The sequence below is a fragment of the Mus caroli genome, unplaced genomic scaffold (assembly GCF_978045245.1).
Source record: "Mus caroli unplaced genomic scaffold, Mus_caroli_1 scaffold_8, whole genome shotgun sequence".
Taxonomy (NCBI): Eukaryota; Metazoa; Chordata; class Mammalia; order Rodentia; family Muridae; genus Mus; species Mus caroli.
In genome coordinates this window covers 115628980-115653414 of record NW_028227263.1, presented here as the reverse complement: position 1 = coordinate 115653414, position 24435 = coordinate 115628980, and the positions used below count along the sequence as shown (strand labels likewise).

At 48.5% G+C, this 24435-nt stretch overlaps 1 protein-coding gene across 1 annotated transcript; it reads left to right on the top strand.

Annotated features, from left to right (window-relative positions):
- Nucleotides 1-31: 31 nt before the first annotated feature.
- On the top strand, nt 32-19021 carry Wdr87 (WD repeat domain 87). Its single transcript, XM_085841956.1, has 8 exons — nt 32-674; nt 5903-6025; nt 8174-8344; nt 9128-12000; nt 12241-12512; nt 12880-16613; nt 16695-16772; nt 17049-19021. Exons 2-8 carry the CDS (start codon nt 5951-5953, stop codon nt 18885-18887), a joined length of 9042 nt encoding a protein of 3013 aa, XP_085698082.1. The 5' UTR covers nt 32-674; nt 5903-5950; the 3' UTR covers nt 18888-19021.
- The last annotated feature ends 5414 nt before the right edge of the window (nt 19022-24435 follow it).

Genomic DNA, 24435 nt, shown 5'->3' with positions numbered 1-24435 from the left:
CGCGGGGCCTGCCGGGAGTCGTAGGCACGCCACCGCACCGCCTTCTGGGAATCGTAGTCTACTGGTAGGTCGGTGCAGCTCCAGTCTCCGGAGGACTTCCGCAGCCCCGAGGGGTGTGAGGCAGGGAGGCGTGTCTTGTGTCGGCTCCAGCCCGGGAGCTCGGCTCCTCACCCGTTCGACCGGTTTCTCCTTTCTCCTCGCTCCGTCCGCCTTCTTCCTCGGCTCGCGGAACCTTTAGCCGTCCCTCTCCGCAGGGCCGGAGTCTACTACTCCGAGCCTGCGAGCCTGAGGAGGGGCGGGAAGACTGGAGCCCTGCGCTAGACCCCCTTCAGCGCTGGGCGGAGCGGGACGGCGCGGCGCGCCCTCGCGCACGCGCGCTCTCCGGCCGACTCGGCCCTGGAAGGTTGGGGGTCCCCCCTCGGGGCGGGGGTCGGAGGACTTCTTTTCCCACCCCCTTTTGGAACGCGTGCGCGTGCCACCGTGCACCCGCGCGCGCTCTGGTTGCCCGGGTCAATCCGCCAGGTGCGGGGCTGCGGGACTAACCGTTCTGTTAGTGGGGTCCTCCCACATCGTTTTCAAGGTAGCTTCCCAGGTCCCCTCTAGGTCTGTTCGTCTCCAAAGGAGCTCCGGGGTGCCGCAGAGCTCGCTGTCCCTTCTCGGGAGTCCTGTCACAGGTAACAGGCGCGGCTCCTGCCCGAAGGAGGTGGACACACCTACCTCCCGCCCCTGTGGATTCCGGGGAGCCGGAACGTGAGGACGCGGGCTCCCTGTGGTCCTCTCTGCTCCAGACCAGTCCCCGAGATGGGAGGCGCAGAATCACGACCCATAGGGGCTGCCTGGCAGGCCTTTTCTTTTCTATTCATTCAATAATGACATAGTCTGGGGGTAACTGCTGTTTGTTGAGTGCCTATAGCCTGGGGGAATGTCCAGATTTAGTCCACTCGTAGACATGAGTGAAGATTCGACCTATAAAAAACAACAAAACGGTGTTGCCACTCACACTCCATGAGGAATTCTGAGGTAACTGCCTCGAATTGCTCAGCCATCTAAAAATCTCATGCATACACTTTCTGCTTAAGCCTGCGCCCTGCCTGGCAAGGTATTCATTATGACATGACCGAAAACACATATTTCTTATCCGGACAGATCAGAGGTGTCATTCACGTGCCCATTCATTCAGCAAGACGTACATATACATCTAATCCAAGTCATTGTAATCACAAGCAAAAATACCTACATAAAGTAAGTTTAAATTTTGAGACTGGGTTTCCCCATGTAATTAGCTGCCCTGCAACTTTTTTTTTTTTTTTTTTTTTTTTTTTTTTGGTGTGGGAGACGGTTTCTCTGTGTAGCTCTGGCTGTCCTGGAACTCACTCTGTAGATCAGGCTGGCCTCAAACTCAGAAATCCGCCTGCCTCTGCCTCCCGAGTGCTGGGATTAAAGGCGTGCGCCACCACTGCCCGATTTGGGCCTGGAACTTTTAATGTCCACTGAAGGGGCCTTGTACTCACAAAGATTGCCTACCTCTGTCTCCAGGTGTTGGGATTGAAGGCATGCACTACTATGCCTGATCAACTTCAATTTCTACCTGAAACCAGGCCAGTAATCATAGCACTCACAGGCTGAGGACAGGAGGGTTAGTGCATAGTGAGTTCTGGGCCATCTTGGGCTACCAAGTTAGAACTTGGCGGGGGGGGGGGGGGCATAATTTTATATAAAAACTCCCGAAGCCTACCTTTCCCTGAGACTCTTTAGGCTTAAAGTTAATGGTTGCTAGGGAAGGGGCGTTTTGTTAAGTGGTATGGCCAACAGTGAGCTGCTCATGCCTATATGAATAAAACCTCAACCATGCTCTTGTAAGGAACTCTAAACCAGCTGGTTCACATAAATAGATACAATAAAATTTACACACAACACTCAAGATGAATATCCACGGGCAGTGGTGGCACATGCCTTTAATCCCAGGACTTGGGAGGCAGAGGCAGTCAGGTCTCTGAGTTTGAGGCCTACCTGAGCTACAAAGAAAGTTCCAGGACAGCCCAGGCTGTTAGAGAAATCCTGTCTCAAAAAAAAAAAAAAAAAAAAAAAAGAAACCAAACCAAACAAACAATCTCAATAATGAGCTGTGATATCTCAAAATGTAAATATGTTTCTGTTTCAGTTTACAATTTAATTAAAAGTATGAGACACCAAACAAAGGCAGGCAGTCATTTGTGGCATGGATTGTTGTAACTAAAGGCTGGAAACTGCCCAATGTCTATTAACAAGCCAAACTGGCAGAAGGTCTGTAATGTACAGGGAAATTCACTAGGGAAGTGGAGGCAGGAGGCCTGGGCGTTCCTTGGCTGCACTGCAAGGCTGATGCTTGCCTAAGCTACACGAGATAGCCCCTCCCACATACACACACAGGACCAATATTTATTAATAGGAATTTGAGTGAAGGGTCAGTCATATACTCTGCCACTGGCAACTGTTATAAAATGAAGTCTAGCTCTATATATTAATATGAGCTCATCTCTAGATAGAGTGTGAATGTATATATATTGTGTACAGACATATGTAGAATATGTATTATACTTCGATATGCACAGAACACCTTTATAGGGATACAGAAAGGATAGAACCAGGTCACTGTTATGAAGAGGAAACAGGACAGGTAGCTAGCTGTGAGATGGTGACGTTTTGTTCCTATGGCCCTTGGTAGCCCAATAGTCTTTCCATATTCATCTTAAAAGCTAAGGGGGAATAAGAGCTAACTCACATAGTACCATCGGAAGAACTAAATGGGGTCTAGGGAGATAGCTCAGAGGTCAAGAGCACATACTCTTGGATCTCTGACATGGGACCAGTCTCCTGAACCCATGTTAAACAGTTCACAAATACCTGTAATTCAGGTTCTAGGGGATCTGACACCCTCTTCTGGCCACCTTCCAGGGCACCTGCACTCATGTGCACATGCCCCCCTTCCCAACACATACACAGAATTAAAAAAGAAAGAAAACAGTATTATGTAAAATGCCTGGTCAGTACTCTGTGGCCTGTGCTATTTATATTTGTGACTAGGTGCTACTATTCCCAGTTATCTGAGCTACCTCTTCTAGTCACTGGAAACTAGCCCACCATATTAAAGTATGTTTGTCAGCCATAAAGAAAGTTAAAGTGCATTCTAACCTATTGAATCTGCCCAAAGTCCAAGAGTCGTGCTCTCAGAAGACCACGTGGACAAGTTTCAGCTCCATAGCTGTAATGCCATCCAAAGAACAGAATAAGTCAAGGTGGCCTCTCTAGTTTATAGGCAGTGAATGAGGCCCTTCTGGTCCCAGCTGGACTACCTGCACGCCTGTCTCCAAATGTGAGGCCTGCCTGGAAGGCAAGGCCTTTTAATTCATTCAGGGTCTGCCATCAAAGCCCAGGGTGCATATCCTCCCCCTTTTGGGTGCTCGCTCCTTGTTAAGTACACTCACAGCAGCCAGTTCCCTGAAAGACTGAGGCAGGAGGACCACCTGAATCCAAAGTTCAAGACTAGCCTGAACACACACGCTCAAATGCATATGAGTGTGCACACATACCAGCAAGCACACCATGGGTATTACCAGTGGGATTTAAGTTTGAAACAGTTAAAGACTGAAGAAATAAAAATGTAATAACCTATCACTTCAATGGTCCCATTGTTAACTTTGTGACCATTTGTTGATGTCTCCTTTTCCTGCTAAACTGTAAAGTCTAGGAAGCAAGAAGTCTGTTATCTCATATGCTGTTAGAGTCTACGAAGCCAAGGAGTGCCCAGAGGCATGCAGTGTGGTGGAGTAGACTGCCCCCTGCAGGCAGGTCTCTCATAAGGCAAGGCTCATAGGCCACCGGCTTTTCCTCAGGTACAGTCTGTATATTGGATCTAAGGAAAATTAAAACAAAACAAACAACCCCCCCCCACACACACACATACAAAGACCTGAGTTTTCTCTGCAACAACAGGAAATAGCATATCTTAGTCTCAAATCCTTTGTCTCATAGTCACTCTGACTACAGACTGAGTGCTGCTACCAATAAATCATTTCTGAGTTACTGAGCTGTCTGTCACTACCACTGGAGCCAAGTCCTCCGGAACTCATTCCAGACTCATTGTTAGGGATCGGCCCTGAGTCTAAGGATGAAGTTGGGAAGGGCTTAGGGGAGGGGTTTCCTCTGGTTCATCCTGATGAATGAGCTCAAGGAAGGACTGACAGAAAACACAAACCTTAGTGAAGACTCATTTGTGTCCCCCCCACCAAACCCCAGCAGTGATAACCCAAAGGATCCCAACTGTGAATTTTTGTAGCCTGGTGAAGAAAAGGGGGGACTCAATGGGTATACTTAGAACAATCAGAGCTACTGGCTGGGACTGCAAATTTTCCACACATGATATCATCTCTGGTTCTGGGGAGTAAGGAGGACCAAGTGAGGTAAACTGTGGGTCTGGGTATGGCCTACTGATGAGCAGTAGCGAGCTAGCAGAGCCTCCCTATCTCTGATACAGGTGAGTTCAGAACTGTGCATTGGCTCTTACATCTTGATTTGAGGGCTGGGGATAGGGTCAGTCACATAATAGTCCTGGCTGGCATGCCCCTCTCTGTTTAACCCAGGATAGCCTCGACCCCAATCATTATCCTGTTCTCCTGCCTCAGCCACCCAAGAACTGGAACTGCAGGTAGCCTTGAACACATCTCTTTCCTTCTCCGAACAGATTCCCACCCACTCTACATACATGTCCTACCTGCTGCTTCCTCTCTGCAGACACAGGGCTTAGCCACACTGGAGGGGCGATTCTGCTGGCTCTGCTTCTAAAGGCCCACGCCATTCTCACAGCAAACTCCAACAGCTTTCTAAGCAAATGGCCCTCCATGTTAGTGTGCAAGAGATCAGTTAGAGAGCTTGTTAAAAGCCAGGCTATCATTGGGTCTTATATAGGAGTTTACAGTGCAGTAGGGCTGGGTTTAGCCCACGACAATTTGCCCTTCCTTCTCTTCTGTTCCCCCTTTTCTTCCTCATTTTTTTGGGGGGGTGGTTTGGGGAGCATTGAGATAGGGTATCTCTACACAGTCCTAGCTGTCATGGAGCTCAGTATATAGAGGAGGAATTCAGAGAGATTTGCCTGCCTTTGTCCCCAGAGTGCTGAGATTCTAGGTGTGGGCCACTGCCTCGGGCTAAAAGGACTTGTACTAAGCAATCTAATAAGTTCCTAAAACACTGCCGAGCAGCAGGGCTGGAACAACACCCTGGGAATCATCCTCTCTCAGAGACCGGTTCCTTCCCACAGCAGTCATGGTTGGCCTTCACTGCCCTCTGCTGGCCACTGTATAAATTTAGTCGTCATGTTTATAGAGCAACTGGGAGTATGAAGAAGGGAAGGGGAAGAAAAGAAAAAAGTAAAAGGGAGGGGGAGGGGAGGGAGAGGGGATAAGCAGGAAGGGGAAACGGAAAGGAGGAGATGAGGTAGGAAAAGATATGGAAACCCAAGGCCTCTTGGAGCCAATGGTGGCTGTCGGCTGCTTCAGAGTGTGCATATCAAGGCTCTCTCGGGAATTCTGTCTAGTCCTCGGAACAACGAAGATAGAGCACGGTATAAAGCAGGCAGGATTGGCATCTTACAAATGAGGAAAAGCGGGTTTAGAGATGAAGCTCTGTGGCAGAGCACTCTCTCTGCATCCACGAAGTCCTGGGTTCCATCCCTAGCACTGCATAAGCCAGGCATGACTGTCATCCCCAGCACTCAGGAGCTGTGAGCAGAGGAACCAGGAGATGAAGCCATCCTCTCCTGTACAGGAAGTTCAAAGCCAGCCTAGGATATACAGGCTATCACATAACAAAGGGAAACAAAACCTAAACCTCAAGCCAAACTAAGCTCCACTCTCTTGGGTGCCCGCAGGTCCGTAAGCCACCGTCCTAAGGAGGACCAGGGGGAAACCAGGCCTGGATGGCGACTTCTAGGCTCATTCCTAAGTGGATTGATTTTTTGAAGCTTCTGAATGACACCATTCAAAAAAGCAAGGTAAGGCACGGGTTTTTAGGGCATTAACATGTTATCGGTGGGCCTCTATCCACCTTATGGTAATAGGCACTTCACAAGAGCTATATATGGTCCACAAAAGCAAGAACCAGGACAGACCATTGTTGTCACCTCAAAAGGAGGGGGCTACCAATTTCCCAATAACTGTACAGACGTAACAGTGAGGCACAGTGACAGTGGCGCACAGACATTTGGGAGCGTTGTCAGAGGAACCACCCTGTGTGAAGAGGAATTTCCTAAAAGGGAAGGGTGTCTTACTCACTGTCTTGTTGCTGCGAAGAGACCCCATGAGCAAAGCAAACCTTATGAAGGGGAAACCTCTCATCATCATGGCAGGAAACACGCTGGAGAAGTAGCTGAAAACTACATCCTGAGCCACAGGCAGAGGGAGACTGGGCCTGGTGTGGTCTTTTGAAACACTTCCTCCAAAAAAAGACACACCTCCTAATCCTTCCCGCACAGTTTAGCTGGTAACGAAGCATGCATGTATATGAACCTCTAGGGGCCAATCTCTTTCAAAGCACCTTAAAGAGTAAGATGGCAGCAGCATAGCTGGCCTTTTGGCTACTTCTTGGTTTCTTTTTTTCTTTTACCCTTGTCCACCCCTCTTCTTCCATCCCTTCAACCCCCTAACACTAAGTAGGAGAGAAAGAAGGATAGAGGGGAGTGGAAGAAAGAAAATAAATCCCCAAACAAAGTCAGGGGTAGGAAAGGGGTGATGGTACTGTTAGACTTTCTGCTGGTTAGGGGTGTGGTGGTCTGAAAATACTTGGCCCAGGGAGTGGCATTGTTAGGAGGCGTGGCCTTGTGGGAGGAAGTCTGTCACTTTGGGGGGGGTGAGCTTTGAGACCCTCCTCCTAGCCAGGTGGGAGACAGCCTTCTCCTGGCTGCCTTTGGAACAAGCTGTAGCACTCTCAGCTCCTCCAGCACCACGCCTGCCTGGATGCTGCCATGCTTCCTGCCTTGATGATAATGGACTGAACAACTGAACCTGTAAGCCAGCCCCTATTAAATGTTGTCCTTTTTAAGAGTTGCTTTGGTCATGGTGTCTCTTCACAACAATGGAAACCCTAACCAAGACAAGGGGCATTGCTCTCCTTGGAGCAATTTTGATCTTGGCCTGCAGGGTATCTAATTTCTTCTTTTGGACTCTCCTGTGACAGCTTGAAAACTGCAACAAACTGAAACCAACAGCATCCAACCACCAATGGACAAACAGCCCATTCTGCCGGGGCTCTAGCACTTATATATCCTTGGAAAAGTTCCCAGAATTCCAAACATCACATATTCACAGAAACTACCTGCAACAGGCAGAACCATGCTACTGCTAGAGCACGAGGCAGACCAGTCACCTGCTGTGAAGCAGCCCACCTGAGATTAAAACTAAAATATATTCTTTTTTTTTTTTTTTTAAAGATTTATTTATTATATGTAAGTACACTGTAGCTGTCTTCAGACACTCCAGAAGAGGGCGCCAGATCTCATTACAGATGGTTGTGAGCCACCATGCGGTTGCTGGGAATTGAACTCTGGACCTTCGGGAGAGCAGTCGGGTGCTCTTACCCACTGAGCCATCTCACCAGCCCCCTAAAATATATTCTTATAATATTTCTGTTTTTTTTTTTTTTTAAGAAACCAAAATTCCTACCTTATAGCAGAGAGAACATTTGCTAACCTCAGCTTTGCTGTGACTGGCTCTGTCCAGATGGACCTCAAGCACAGGGTTCATATTTATGTCTCAGGGTAGGCGATGGAAACAAAGACCAGCCATCAGAGGCACACTGGCTTGCTCCCTTCTGATTTGCTCAGTTAGCTTTTTCACGCTGTCCACCTGCCTAGGAATGCTACCCGCCTCAGTGGGCCTGGCCCTGATAGTATCAATTATGAATCAAGAAAATGCCCTCTAGACACACCTACCAGCAAACCTGCCTGAAGCAATGCTTTGATTCTGCATCTCTCCAGGGGTGTAAAGTTGACAACCAAGATAAGTCATCACAGTAGACTTTGGGAAAACACTGCAATCTTGCGCAAACGCGCGTGTGTGCGCGCGCACACACACACACACACACACCCCACCCGACAACCTGTTAGTGCCTACGCCTCAGTTTTTGCCACATCTCTCGCCCCCAGAAACCCAGAGCAGAGGAACAGAGTGACGTAATCGTGTTGACTGACCGATCCCAAATCCTGTTCAAAGAGTCTCGCTATCCTCTCACTATGCCGACGATATGCCATTACTTCATCGAAGCCCACTTCTTTGCCACTCTCTCCTTGGTGTCATCCTACATAAAAGAAGCACTGGTAAGCCCGCTTTCCTTCTCCTTCTCAGATCCCCCAAAGGCCACACCCTTGCAGCTCTGGACCCAGAGCCACCCTGTGAAGGTCTAGAAGCCAGACTCGGTATTTCCCTTCATGCTTTGTCCATTCACATCCTTCACTCTGCTTAGACTTCATGATCAACATTAAGTTGGTGAAAGGATCCAAGCTTCCCTTCCTCTACCCTCTTCCCAACTCCCAAGAAGGCAAAGGTTCCAGTCTCCTTGACACCTCCTCAGCTGAAACAAACAAGGAAAACTGACATGATGCCACACGCTTGTTATTCCAGCGTTCGGGAGCCTCAGATGTTCCTTTCCTATCCAGAGGATCAGGAGTTCAAAGCCAGCTTGGGATACAAAGCAAGACCCTGTCCAAAAATAAACAAATATCCGGGCAGGGGGTGGTGTACACCTTTGATCACAGCACTCGGGAGGCAGGTGCAGGCGGTCCTCTGAGTTGGAGGCTAGCCTGGTCTACAGAGTGAGTTCCAGGATAGCCAGGGCTATGCAGGGAAAACCTATCATGGAAAAACCAAAACAAACAAATAAATAGAAGAAGAAGGAGGAGGAGGAAGAGGAAGAAGAGGAGGAGGAGGAGGAGGAGGAGGAGGAACCAGGTCCATATAGTTCTAAGCCAGCCGAGGCTACATAGGGAGATCTTGTCAAGAAGGAAAAAAAAAATTTAAAAAGGGGGAAGAAGGAGAAGAGGGAAGCCTAGAAGAGAGCTGACTGTCTCTCTTCTCCTCTACTGTCTTTTACTGTCTTGCAGGCTGTAGTGTGGGTGAAGAACAAAACTGACGACGTAGTTGAAAAAAGAACATTCCCAATGTCAGAGCGACTTCGGCCTGTCCAGGCAATGGTGCACACAGGCGCCCTTCATCTCATCGTGGCCTACTGTGGCGACATGATCCTGAGGCTCTTTGGGGACCATTTTAAGGCATTCAAGCCCACGGGTACTGTGCCCTGCCGTTTTGACATCAGCTGTCTCTGCTTCAATCCAGAAACAAAGATGCTTCTGTCTGGCATCCTGGGGGGAGTGGTCACCTGGAACATTGAACAGACTGGCAAGGGCCTCCGTATGCTGCAAATATCTCCCATCTCTGGCGACGAGGTGGTCCAAAACATCGCCTTGAATGGCCCGAATGGCTGCATCCTGGCCCTGTGTGAAAATACGCTGAGAGTCCTTGAACACCAGGGCCAGGGTCAACTGGAAGAGTCAAAGAGATTCGTCGCCAGTAACTGCTGCTCTCCCATCACCTGCTGCTTCACGAGCCTTGAGGAGAACCTTCTCTATGCTGGGAACAAGGTTGGGGAGGTCTATGTATGGACCTTCCTTCAAAGCCAGTCTCTCCACAGCTTCAGAGCCCATCCCACAGTAGTGGTATGTATACAGAGCCGGGCGGAGCCCCACACCCTGTTGACAGCTGGCAAGGAAGGCATAATCAAGGAATGGAACCTCACTTCCGGGGACCTGCTCCGGCACCTGAAACTTGGTGAGGAGCTCTATGCCCTCCAGTTTATCGACAACACTACTTTCTTCTGCCAGACGACACATCAGTTTTCCTTGCGCCGTCTGCCCGGCTTCTACAGCCTCTTCAATATCTGTGGTTCCATTCCCCAGCAGTTACGTCGGATCCGCTGTGGGAACAACTGCTACCGGATCCTGTGTGCCACGGAGGATGGCCTGTTGCGCTTTGTGTCTCCCGTAACAGGAGATCTTCTGCTTATCACGTGGCCTTTCTCAGTCCTGGACCATGCTGTGGACTGGGCCTATGATCCAAATAAAGAGGAGCTTTTTGTAGCAACAGGCACCTCAGAGGTGCTAGTGTTTGACACGAGCCGCAACCCTTGCCCTGTCAAGTATCTCTTGTGCACCTCACCGGATACTCAGGACTATGTCCAGTGCCTGGCTTATGGGAATTTCCATCTGGGGCGGGGGCTGGAGGGCCTGATGTTCTCTGGGCATCAGAGTGGTATGATAAGAGTGCTTTCCCAGCACAGCTGTGCCAGAATTGAGAAAAATGTTCACTTTGGGGCTGTCCTGGCTCTGTCGATATTCTATGGGGGGCTTATGCCTACTCGAGAAAACTCTTTGCTCTGCTCCTATGGGGTAGATGACTACATACAATTGTCAGAAGCTGTGTTGACCGGGGCCCGATTACAACTTAAGACCCTGGCTTGCATTCTCAGCAGTTGCCCACTAAAACACCTGGTCCTCCTCCCAAGGGCTGTAGGTGCCATTACAAATACCAACTGCCTACGGCTCTGGAAGCTCCGTGATTTTATATCGTTTGGGTCAAGTCAAGGCATCAGATTCATAGAGACATTGCCTCTGCACCAGTGTCCCATCACCTCCTTTGATGTCTGCTTGTCCTTGAACATTTTTGTCACAGGCGGTTCCGATGGCACCGTCCGCCTCTGGGATTTTCAGGGTAGACTGATAGCCATGCTGGACTCCTCCCTGCACTTTGGCCCACTCTGCTTTGCCAATGACCGGGGTGACCTGCTTGTGACTTTCAACCAGAGTATTTATCTGGTGTCTTGTTTACAGCTGTTACCCCCATCCATACTCTCTCACCTTGCCCTTCTGACGACAATAGATGACATGGTAGAAATCCCCAAACCTTTCATGCCAAGCTTCTTCTTTTCTTTTGAGACCTTATTTGTGCCTAAGTATAGCTACCAAGGTCTACAGAAACAGGACCTAGAAGGCCTGGTAAGCCTTTCCAATAAGCGGGCTATTGCCTTTGATCATAATGTGCCACATGTCATAGAAGAAGATGATGATGGCAGCACCGTGTTACTGACTGGTCCCCGGCATACTCCTTTGGAGGAAGGTGAGTTGTTGCATGAGTTTGACAAGCAACCCCAAACTCACTATGTGATTCCTCCCCAGTTGCAGTTGACTGCCTGGGACGGATTGAACCCCTATCAGATCCTTGGATGCTATTTCGGATGCGGAAAGAAATGGCTTATTGCTCCTGATTGCTACATCCCTAACTCAGTGATCCGTGCCCGTCTTTGGCCAGAGGGCAGTCCAATATTCCTCAAGTGCAGCCTGCACCCACCCCAGCGGGATCTGGAATGGGAGAAGGGTCAGCCATTCTTCTGGCAGAGCAGGATAAGAGCTAAAAGTGAAACACGGCAAGAACCACAGAAAGAGGATGAAGATTTCCTAGAAACAAGACTAACCAAGGACATCACTTACAGCGTCCTCACAGATAGAGCAAAACGCAGCTGGCTGGGGAAGAAGATGAGCGATGTGGCCATTAGTAGCCTGATCGAGGCAATTCTCAGCATCATGGTCCATGCCAACCCACTGAAATACCAGTGCTGTATTGGTGCATTAGGACAAATCTTCGCCTCATACCAGGTGTCTCCGGCTCTGCGCTCGGAGACAGCACACCGTCTGCTGGATGACACAACCCATTCCAACCCACTCGTCCGAGAACTAGCCTGGGAGGGGCTGAAGCGCCTAGGCATGATCAGTCGTCTCTTTGCCTTGCCTCTGGCCCAGGGATTGATGGACAAGGACCAGAAAGTGAGGAGCAAGGCCTTGACCCTAATGCCCGACACTGGAGTCCATTCAAAGAGCTCACTGTTAAACCTGATCCAGAAGCCAGGCATTTTCCAGGAGCTGCAGTGAGTTGCTTGTGCCTTCCTCAATTCTTTACCACCAGCTTTAATATTCTCCTCTGTCCAAGGTTTTCCTCCTCCCGCCCCCCTGTCTTTATCCCTGATCATTATCATTCCCAATCAACCTTTCTTCTTTTTCATAAGCCCCTTGTTATTCCTAAACTGCCTTCTGATGACCTCAGCTGCCCGGATTCAACACAGTTCATTCCCTCCCTCCCTCCCTCCCTCTCTCCTTGACTTTCACAGGCAAGAGATGATTGGGGAGGAGTCCCTGGACCATCTTCTGGGACTGAGGCCCACAGACATTCAAATCCTCATTACTCAAATAGAGCTGCTGTTAAATGATAACCTGTCCGTGTCTAAAAGAGGAGATAAGGCTGATTTCTCTCTGGAAATCCCAGGCTCTTCTGCACCTAAACAGGCCATCTCCTTGCTCCTACTTCCCCCAACTCCTGAAGTCCTTCAATTCAAGGCTGCCAAAAGCCAAAGACAGATCCGGTCAGCGGGCAGAAAGCGGGGTAAGTACGAGGCAGCTGGGCCCATGGTTTGGATCCCTTAGAGAGAGGCTTGTGAGGATTAGAGAGGGGCCTGAGGTACAAGGTAGGAAGACAAATGGAGAGCTTGAGTCAGAAGAGAACTCTCTGAGGAGATGTCCATACAGACTCTGGAAGACCTCAAGGTCCACGCCCCACCCCACCTTGGATAAGGAGGCACAACTTGGGAACACACCTACCAAGGGAGAATGTCTTTTAAAACAAAACAAAACAAAACAAAACAGGCACCAGCCCTCTCAGTGCTCTTTATTAAGTTTCATTTATTTACCTGTCACACTTTCCTCACCTCCACGTCTTGATTTCTTCCCCCCCCCCAACCCCAATCCCCCAGCTCGGAAATTATTGCGAGGCCTCAGAAAGGTGAAGGAGGCACCTAAACTGCAAAAACATGAGGAGGTAATTGAGCAGGGTGAGGCAGAAGCAGTCCAGGCAGACCTCAAAATGGCCCACTCCAGAACTTCAGCTGGTAGCCTACTGAAGAGCCCCAAGGAGATTGACGTTTCTGATAAAGATATTTTGAAGGAACACATTTCTGTGGCCCTGAGACTGAGGAAAAGGCTTCATCCAAGAGCCCGAGACAAAAAAGACAAGAAAGTTCACAAAGTCCGCAAGCCCAGGAAGAAGAAGAAGAAGAAAGAAACCGAAGCCATAGCTGTGGTTGCACCAGAGGAAATCTTGTCTCCTATAGTGGCCGAACCTCCTCCTCTTCCAACACCATCACCACCATCACCACCTCCTCTTCTACCACCACTACCAAGGAGGAGAACTCACAGAATGTCTTCTCGGGGTGTCGGGGGAACGCCGGGTAGGATTCTCCCTCCAGACAGTGAGTGGCGGGATGATCTCTGTCGGCTCACAAACCTGAGGATAGCTGATTCCCAATCGTGGATGGTGAATGACCTAAATGCTGAGCTGGTGGCTACTGCTACAGAGATCCTGGCAGGTAAGTATCCAAGCTGGGAGCTCTTCGAGGAACTATGCCCCTTACTGGAGGAAGAAAAGATTGCTGAGGCTAAGGCTACGGCCGAGGCCGAGGCCGAGGCCGAGGCTGAGGCTGAGGCTGCGGCTGTGGCTGCGGCTGAGGCTGAAGCTGTGGCTGCTGCTGAGGCTGAGGAAGAAGCCTGGCAAGAGGGAGAACCAGTCTCTATCGATGAAGAAGCAACTAGAGAGGAAGTCCCAGGTTGGGAAGAGATGCCAGAGGCTGGAAAGCGAAGACTAGAAAAAGAAGAGGGACTGCAGGAGGTGGAGGAAGAGACTCAAGAAAAGGATAAAAAGAAGGAAGTTGCTTTCTTAGAGCCAGAGGATGTAGTCAAAGAGAAGCGGAGACCCAGGAAGGGAAGGAAAACTAGGAAGACAGCTAAGCAGGAAAAGATGGAAAAAGATGAGAGGACAGAGGAGACCATCTCTGCAGAAGAGCTGGCTGTGACTCTGAAACCAGAGGAAGTGGCTGAAGAAGGAGAAGGAAGAAGCAAAAAAAGAAAAGGAACATGGGAAGAGGAGGAAGGAGTAGAGAAGAGAGAGGAGGAGGAGGAGCAAATGATTGAACCAAAAGAAGCAATAACAGAGGCAGTTGAGAGAAAACTGTCTTGGGTAGAATGGAAGAGTCATTGGGATGAATGGCAGAGGGCCCAGACTCAGAGGGCAGTGCTTTGGGAAGACTGGAAGAAAGAATGTGATAAGAAGCATTTTGAAGAAGAGGCGAGACTCCGGGTGGAAGGAAAGCTGCAGCCAAGTGAGGAAGTAGAGGAACCGAAGAAGATGCTGACATGGGATGAATGGAGAGAGGTCTGGGAAAACATATTACATACCAAAAGTGAGAAAGAACTGGATTTGGGGGAAATGTTCAAGGAAGGGGAGGAAGAGGAGGAAGAGGAAGAGGAAGAGATAGGTGAAGAGGAAGAGGAAGAAGAGGAAGAGATAGATGAAGAAGAAGCAGAAGGCAGAAAAGAGAGGAGACAGATTCGAATGGCCCAGAAACAGGCCAGGGCAGACTGGAGACAAGCCCGAGCTGAGAGAGAAAGAGCAAAGGAGAAGAGGCTGCTTGCACAGGAAGAGGAGAAACTTGCACAGGAAGAGAGAAGGCTAGCCCAGGAGGAGGGAAAACTGGCCCACGAATATGTGAAAAAGGCTACCAAGGGTGGAAAATTGGCCCATATAGAGATGACCCTCGGTGAGAAAGAGACTTTTCTGAGCCAACAAGAGGAAATTTTAAGCCGTGAAGCAGAGCTCCTGGCCCAGAAAAAAAAGAAGCTGGCCAGAAAGCTGGAGAGAATGGCTCATGAAAAAGAAAAAATTGCAAAAAAAATAAACAAGGTGGAAGAAGTGAAAGCAGTGTTGGCCCAGAAAATAGAAACCATGATGGAAAAGGAAAAGAATCTGGCCTCGGAGGAAAAGGAGGTGAAAGAGGAAGCCAAGAACCAGGAATTGGACGGACAGGAGCTAGCTCTGAAAGAAGACGAACTGTATGAGGAAGCAGAAAAACTGGAAGAGAAAAGGGAGACATTGGCTAAGGAGGAGGAGATGCTGGCCTTGTCTGAGAAGAATCTGTCATTGGAGGAGGAGATGCTGGCCCAGGAGGCAGAGCATCAGAGGGAGGAAGAGAAAAGACTGGCCCTGGAGAAAGACAGAAGGCCTGAAGAGGTGAAGCGTCTGCAGGAGAGGAGGGAGAAACTGAGGGAGCAGAAACAGAGACTGGCCCAGGAGAAGGAGAGAATGGCCCAGAGAAAGACAGAACTCAAAGAAAAGAAGACAAGACTGGCCCAAATGGGAGAAAGTCTGAGCCAGGAGAGGCACACGCTGTCTTTGGAAAAAGAAAGAATGGCCGAAAGGGGAAAGGCTCTCCATGACAAGGAAAAAAAGCTTTTGAAGGGGAAGGAGCAATTGCAGGATATAAAAGGCAAACTGGAGACATACAGGGAGAAGCTGATTAACTTAAGTAACAAGCTGACGGAGGAGAAGACTGTCTTCATGGTGAAGAAAGAGAAGCTGACTGCCGCAGAGAAGAAAATGGAGATGGAAGGTATGCTTCTGGCGGAGAAGCAAGGGAAGTTGTCTGTGGAAAAAGCAAAGTTAGCGAAGGAGATCACGGAAGTGATCCAGAATAGCCAACTTATCAGAGCAGAGACTGAGATTATTAAAGAAGCAGAAGAGCTGACCTCCGAAATGAAAAGGGTGGCCAAGGAGAAGATGGAACTGGTGGAAGAGTTGGAAGAGCCCCCCGAGACAGAGATCAAGGAAGCCATCTTGAGGAGGAGGAGGCTGGCCATGCATGAGGTAGAGCTAATGAAAAAGAGAGTGTCGATAGAGGAGAAGATTCTAGCGTATGAAGACAGACTGTTGGCCACAGAGGAAAAAGATGCTGCCAGAGAGCATCTGGAGCTTACCAGAGAACAGAGGATATATGCCCACGAAGAAAGAAAATTAGCCAAAGCCACCAGGAAACTGGATAGAGAGAAGGGTGTTTCCAAGAAGCCTGCAGACACTAGAAAAACCTTAAAGGCACTTATAAATTTAATCAGCAAAGTAAGGAAACTGACACAGAAAGAATCAAAGGTGACAAAGATGAATCGGTCACTGTTAATTAAGGAGGCCGAGCTAAGCTTGGAGGAGAAGAGACTTGACATTAAGGAGCTGGAAGACACAGAAGAACAACCAGAGATAATCATGGAGGAGAGGAAGCTAGCTAAGATGGAAAGACGTCTGGCCAGGCAAATGAGAAGGCTGAGCACCGAAGAGAAGAGAATGGCCGAGGAAGAAGGGCAGTTTGACTGGGAATCAAAACAGGACTCAGAGGAGGAGGTGGGAGAGGAGGAGGTGGGAGAGGAGGAGGTGGGAGAGGAGGAGGAGGGAGAGGAGGAGGAGGAGGAGGACCTTGAGACAGAGGAGGGAGCACTATTTAAAAGGCTGTGGATTAGGAGAAAAGGCTTCATGGAGATTCTTCCTGGGATGGAAAGGTTTTACAACCTATTAGAACAGGTAGAACATAAAGAGAACTTTTTTCAAGATATGGAAAGCCTGTTGGTTGAAGTAGACAAAGAGAGTTTGTCTGAGGGAGAAAGGGAGGAGGCTGAGAAAGAGACTGAGGCTGAGGCTGAGACTGAGGTGGAGGAGGAGGAGGAGGGGGAGGAGAAAGAGGAGGAGGTGGAGGAGAAAGAGGAGGAGGGGGAGGAGAAAGAGGAGGAGGTGGAGGAGAAAGAGGAGGAGGTGGAGGAGAAAGAGGAGGAGGTGGAGGAGAAAGAGGAGGAGGGGGAGGAGAAAGAGGAGGAGGGGAAGGAGAAAGAGGAGGAGGGGAAGGAGAAAGAGGAGGAGGGGGAGGAGAAAGAGGAGGGAAAGAAAGAGGGAGAGAAGAAAGAGGAGGAGTGGAAAGAGGAGAAAGAACAAGTGGAGGGAGAGGAAAGGGAGAAGAAAGGCAAAGAGATAGAGGAATGGAAAGGAGAGAAGGAAATGGAGGAGATAGAAAAGAAAGAAAAGGAGAAGGAAAGAGAGGCAGGATGGGAGGAGGAGGAAAAGGAGGAAGGAGAAGAGGAAGAGGAGAAGGAGGAACAGAAAGAGGAGAAAGAACAAATGGAGGGAGAGGAAAGGGAGAAGAAAGGGGAAGAGAAAGGGGAAGAGGAGATAGAAAAAGAAGAGAAAAAGATGGAAAAGAAGGTGCATGAAGAGGAGGAAGAAAAAGAGGAAGAGAAAAAGGAGGAAGAGATTGAAGAAAGTTCAAGTGAGGAGGAGGTGAAAAGTATAGGCCACATAGAAGAGGAAGAGGAGAAACATCTATGGGAAGAAGAGAGGAAGGAAGAGGCAGTGTTAAAAAGAGAAAAGCCAAAAATACAGGTAGAAAGAAAGAAGGTCATACAAAGACGGGCAATATTCCCCCAAGAAATCCCTGTGCTCAAAGGGAGTGCTATGAGGCTGAGCAGCCCTCTTGGGAAATTGGTCCCATTCCCTGAGGGGATGGAACCAGAAGCAAAACAGATATCCGGGGAAGAGGAGGCCAAAGTGTTCAAGATACCCACAATGACACCCATGATATCCCTGAGGGCAAAGGTGATGGATAAAGAGAGGGAGCTGCTGGACAAATTTAAACTGGAACCCCTTCACCTTCTGGAGGTGATCTCAGAATATAAAGCAGCTGGCATGATCACGCCATTCACATCTCAGACGGTTAGAAGGGCCATGGAAGCTCACAGACTCCATCTCAAAACAAAGTGGTTACTACAGCATCATACCTCTCTGGCAGAACCAACGGGACGGCTGCGTCTCCCCAAGATCTTGCCAGAGGAACGATACTCAGAGATTGGGGTATCAGACATTGAGTGGCTGCATGGTGTCTTGAAACAGATGGAGGCAGGGGAAGAGCTTCCCAGATACACTTTCCACAGACTGTGCCGACTCCTCAAAGACCTCACGGAATCGGGAGACCTGCAGTGGCTGCACCTGGCAGTCCTTGAAGCCATTGTGCACCGTCATAAGCAGGTTGCGGATTCAAGATCTTCAAAACCTAGTAGAGAAACTATGAGTCCCAAACATCTGAAAGTGATTCCTCCCATAAAGGGAAGGGAACAGGATGACTGGCTGAAACCTTCAGCTGTCCCCATACCAGGGTCATTAGCTAACAAAAGGGTTACAGACCCAAAGGTTATACACTGGCGTCTTCTAGGAGAGCCACACAGAAGTACACGGCTGCAGCAGTTATCCAATGTTCTGGATGAAATGGAGGCACAGTCTTTTGATCCTACCACAAGAGATATTTTGACCGATGTTCATTCTTCCATGAACAATCAGACCCTGGCACTGATGTTTCAGAAGGACTTTGGGGACCTTAAAAGTAAAAGCAGGTATCCCAAGCTGCCCAAGTTGGAGAAAAAGCCTATCTCCAAAAAAACGGAAGAGGTACCTCCATGGGAGACATTTGTGGCACTCTACCATGTTTTGCGGATGCTACAGCAGCGGTATGCCAAAGACAGGGCTACTTGGATGGAAAAGTTTTACCAGCTCATGGACCTATACCAGATTAAGTCTCCTGGAATCCAGAGGCTGCTGCTGGACCTGCTCCTGACTGAAGAGCCCCAATCCCAAGAGTTCATCTCCAAAGAGACTGTGGAGGCCAAAAAGCTGATGCCCGGGGAGCGGCTGCTGTACTGCTTGGTTTGTGGTAGCTCCCACCCCCCACAAATCCCTCTGGAGTTCCGGAATGTCATACCCCTCCCCGAACAGAACAACGTGCATACCATTAGTCCCAAAGGCATTACCAAGTACGGAATCCTCGAACTTGCCTGGAAGAGCCTGCCCCAAGCTGACATTCACCTCATCAGGAAAGAGTCCCATGTCATTGTTCCCACTCCCTAGCTTGGGACCGGCTAAAGGCCAGGAGTTTCCTTAGCTGGAGAAAGGCCTGGCCATCAGAAACTAGACCTTCATCTCCAGGCTTACACAGGTAGAGCCAGGACTAAGTTGTCTGCTTATTTATTTGTTCTTTTCCATACCCAACTCTAGAAAACAGTTTCTGTATGTGGAATAAACAGAAGGTACTCATTTGCAACAAACTTTGATGTGTTCCTTTAAGCCAGTGTTAAGTGTGTCTCTCCCAGGTCACCAGGGAGAGCAACCATGTGTCTGACAGTGGGACAACTTCCCCGAAGCCAGTTGGTGTATACCCTGTTAAAGGTGAGGAGGTCAAAGAGCCTCCCCTACCTTTCTCACCATCCACAGTTAATCCTAAATAAACAATGGAGAAAAAACAATGGGAAGAACGAGCATTTTCCCACTTAGTGTTTGCTGGCACGACAGAGGACATGACTCTCTTCCCTGGGGACAGCTCTGCTTGCTAATGACTTGAGACTTAAGTAGCAGATGTCTTAGGCCTTAGTTTTGCTGGGATCTCACTATGTAGATGTATGCCAGCAAGAGGTTTACATACTGAGCCACCTTACTGGCTTCCTGAATATATACTGTTTTAACTCTATCATTGCAATGAAAACGTCCTAAGTCACCCTGAGTTAAGAGCCACCTGAGTATCTATCCTTAGATACACCAATGTGGGGGACCCCATCTGTTCCATGGCCCCAGCACTTGGAACACTGTGCACCTAAGGAGCTATTGATATGTATTCTCCACCAATGAAATGAACCAATACAAGCCAAATTAAAGTATATAAAGGCAGGTCTATTGCGGGGGTGGGGGTGGGGCAGCTCTTAGGCAGTCAAGGGAAGTAGCCACACAGACCAGGAGACAGAAAAGCAGGGAGCAGAGAGAGAAAAAGCATGCACACGGGGTGGGGGTGGGGGGAGGAGATGTGAGAAGGGGGAGGAGATATGGAAAGGGAGAGGAGAAGAGAGAGAGAGGAAACCAAAATGTCTAGGTTATATAGTGAGGAGCCACTTGGGGAGAGGAAGCCCAGTCCCTCCGCTGGAAAGTTAAGGGTAGAGGACAGGGTGTGTCAGCCATGCCCTGGAACAGGTGGGGACTGAGGGGTGCTGGGAGAGCCTGGAGGCCAGGTCCGCTTGGTATGTTAAACAGGCACCTCAGCCACTTGTCCTAGGTCTAAATTTCAGCTGCTGCTCTGTCCATATTTCTCTAACTCTGGCTTTTAATCTACTAACCTTGCCCCCACCCCTTCTCCCACGAGCAATATAAACACAATCTTGGCTTCCTCTTCACCAGTTTAATGCACTATAACTCCCTCTAACTGGGTATGTGTTTCAAAGGTGGTGAGTCCTCTGTCACCACCTTTTTGGTTTTTTCGAGACAGGGTTTCTCTGTATAGCCCTGGCTGTCCTGGAACTCACTTTGTAGACCAGGCTGGCCTCGAACTCAGAAATCCGCCTGCCTCTGCCTCCCGAGTGCTGGGATTAAAGGCGTGCACCACCACGCCCGGCTTGTCACCTGCTTTATAACAGTGACTATAAACAGTCACATTTCATTCCTCTGTTTCTAGTGGTTTTAATGAATGGATCCTGTGGTCGTCAGTGGCACCTTAAACAAATGTCTTAGCTGAACACTCTACGGGTAGTAAATGTTCTATCAAAACAGAATTAAATACTCACTGTGCAAGGTTGCTCACACTTATAATCCTATCACTTGTGAGGCAAAGGCAGTAGGATTTCCACAAATTCAAGGCTGGCCAGGGTTACATAGTGAGTTCAAAACCAGCCAAGGTAACATAGTGAGTTCAAGGCCAGGATTACATAGTGAGTTCAAAGCTGTCCAGGGTAATAGTGAGTTTAAGGTTGGCCAGGGTAATATAGCCAGATTCTGTCTCTAAACAAGGACCCAGGTCTAATGGTGCTGCAATCCCATTACTTGAGGAAAAGGAACTCAAAAAAGTTATTCTTGGCTACACAAGGAATTTGAGACCGGAAGACACCTCATAAGACATTGCTGTAGAAGATGCACATCACACACAGAGATAAAAAACACTTAAAAGGCATTAGTAAAATTGTAACAAACATACAAAAGTTTAGGTTTGCATGCTAGCTCTGAGAACTGAGCCCATGCTGTTGTCATAGAAAGCATCCTTCCTAGCCCGGAGCTGCACATCTCTAGCTCCTGTGTTGCTAATTTTCAGAAGGTTTTGACACGTACATCTTTTTACCTTTGTGTATTTATGTGCACCATGTGTGAGCGCGGTACCTGCGGAAGTCGGGGAGCTTCAGACTCCCCAGAACTGGAATTGCAGGCGGCTGCTGGCAACAGAACTCAGCTCCTCGTCAAGAATAGCATGTGCTCGACAGATGTGGTGGCACCCATCTTTAGTCCCAGCACCGGGGAGGCAGAGGCAGGCAGATCTCTGAGTTTGATTCTAGCCTGGTCTACAGAGGGAGTTCCAGGATGGCCAAGGGCTGTTACACAGACAAACCCTGTGCCAAAACAAAAAGAAAAAGGAAAACAAAAACCAAAACAAATAGAAAACACTAGCTATGCTCTTACCTGTTGAGGTCTCTCTCTAGCCCCCAGTTAGTCATATTTAATAGATGCATTGTAAAAGCAAAACAAGTATATAATTTGCAAGTAGTCATGCATATATTGCTTTAAATGATAAAAGGTTTTATTGCTTCAATGTGCAATTTTTTTTTTTTCTGAGACAGGGTTTCTCTGTGTAGCCCTGGCTGTCCTGGAACTCACTCTGTGGACCAGGCTGGCCTCAAACTCAGAAATCCGCCTGTCTCTGCCTCCCGAGTGCTGGGATTAAAGGCATGCGCCACCATGCCTGGCTTCAATGTGCAATTTAAAAAATTTTGAGACCACCGTTAAAATGAACACTTGAAGCCTGACAATCATGTTTCCCTCCAGGGAAGAAAGAAAGGCAATGAAAGGAAAGCTGATCAAGAATCTCGCCAAGGCCTGAATTCATGAGAGAAAACAGATGTCCAGGGCTGGTAAGATGGCCCAGTGCTCAGGAACACTTGCTGCTCTTGCAGAGGGCTCTAATTTGGTTCCTAGCACCCACATGGAGTCTCAAACTGCAACTCCAATTCCAAGTGATCTGATGCTGCCTTCTGGCTTTTTTTTTTTTTTTTTTTTGGCACTGCACACATGAAGGCAAAATATTTTTAAAGACAGATACTTTAGATAGTTCAATCAGATGCTTTTTAATTGTGTGGTGGGGTCATGTGTATGCCATGGTGTGTGTGTGTGAGTGTGTGTGTGTGTGTGTGTGTGTGTGTGTGTGAGAGAGAGAGAGAGAGAGAGAGAAAACAACTTTGAAGAGCTGTTTTTTCACTTCTACCTGGCCTAGGCAGTCTTTTTACTCTTGTCACTGCACTGCGTTGTCACCAGAGTGGCCAGTGGTTCTGTCTTCACATCTCATTGCAGAAGTACTGGGATTATGGATGCCTACCACTGTATCCATTTTTTTTTTTTAAACATAGGTTCCAGGAATTCAAGTTAGGTCATCAGGCTGCCATGGAAAGTGTTTTTACCCACTGAGCTGTCTCCCCAGCTCCCAGTTAAGATTTAAAATAGGGAAATGGTTATAAACACAAGAGGAGGCTAGGAGAATTGGGCGTGGTGGTGCACATCCTTTATTCCAGCACTCAGGAGGCAGAGGCAGGTGGGTCTCTGCACATTCAAGGTCAGCCTGGTGTACAAAGCGAGTTCCAGGACAGCCAGGCCTACATGGAGAAACCCTGTCTCAAAGAGAGAGACAGAGAGAGAGAGACAGAGACACAGAGAGAGAGGCAGAGACAGAGAGACAGAGAGAGGGAGACAGAGAAGTGAGAGGAGGGAGAGAGGGAGAGAGAGAGGGAGGGAGAGAGGGAGGGAGGGAGGAAGGAGAGGGAGTAGGGTAAGAGAAACAAAACTGGAGGTGTGAGCCTTGTGGATCCCAGGAGGCAAGCTTGGTGGATCAGCAGCTTCATGCTAGTGCCCACCCACTGTTGGTGTAGAATTGCCGGAGGCAGAGCTGGACCTACCGGGACTCCTGAAACCCAGTTATACCCATTCCTGGTGCTGATGGGGTGGCCAGAATCGTCTCCACTGTCAGAACCTGGCAGACTACGTCTTTCTTCTTCCTGCTTTTCTAATTTCTCATCAGAGTCTCTCCCTCTGGTGGATCCTGACTGGAAAGTAGCAGTTAAGGGATTGTGGGAAACGGTCTATAGGCTCCCTCCTTCAGCTACTGTGGAGGCCAGCTCCTTTGAACACAACTGCAGCCATTTTGTATTCAGTCTCCATTTTGCTCAGAAGATGAAATTCAGTTCAGGTTCTCAGGTAATTACCCACAGATGACACTGACAACTTCTCCTAAAAGGGCATAGCACGATGGTTGTAATTCTCACGCTCTGTCACCTCAGTGCTCCGAGACTCCCCTGTTCACCACCCATCCACCACCCCTTTTCTCACTCAGGACCAATCAGCTTAAAAGCTAGCTGGTAATTCTTGGTCTAGTCAGCCTTGCCTTCTGAACTTCTGAACTTGGTGTTTCCTATAAAAAAAGCCTGTGATAAGAACAGACTGGTACCACAATTACGCTCCAAGTTCTTTATTCGGTGGCCGCGATCAATAAGTCTTGGGTCGTGCATTCAATAAACTATTCTTGCTTAACCGAGATCCATGTTTGTATGGTTCGTGGGGTGAATTCCTGAACCCCAACAACTACTACACAAAGCAATGAATGAAAGGGTCTGCTGGAGTCTGTCAATTTCTAGAGAAAAACAGAAAGAACCCCGACAAGGCAAGGTTTTGGGTCACAATAGATATTCTAGTTTATGATTCACAGAGAGCTAAGAGTTAAGAAACAGTTAGGAAAGCCTGCTGCTTTCTAATTCCCAGAACCCATATGACAGCTCCTAACCATCTATAACTCTGGTTTGAAGGGAGCTGTTAGCCTCTTTTGGCCTCCACAGGCACTGCACATGTTGTGCACAGATGTTATGTGGAGGTGAAACACACACATAAAATAAAATCTCTGTGGCTGTTGTTTTGAGACAGTGTATGTGTAGATCTGGCTATCCTGGAACTATCTTTGTAGACCATGTTAGCCTCAAACTCCCAGAGATCCGCCTGCCTCTGCCTCCTGAGCGCTGGGATTAAAGAAAGGGGAGCGTCACTGCCACCTGGCTCAAAAACAAACAACAACAACAACAACAAAAAAACCTTTTGAAAATCAACAGAAAGCATTTATTTTAAAACAATGAAATTTTAGTGGCTATGAAGTTCAGATAGTTCAGTGAATGGGGCTGACAAACTATTCTATTTCTAAACTTGTGGCCAAAGATGACAGTTAATCTTCTGCAAACTATCTAAGATGTTGAACAAAACAGCTGAGCGTGTTGGCTTACATCTGTAGTCCCAGCTCTGGGAAGGCTGAGGCAAGATGAGCATTGTGAGATTGTGAGTTCAAGGCCAGCCTGGGTATCAGCCACTCCATAATTCCCAGCCTGTTTGGTCAAACATG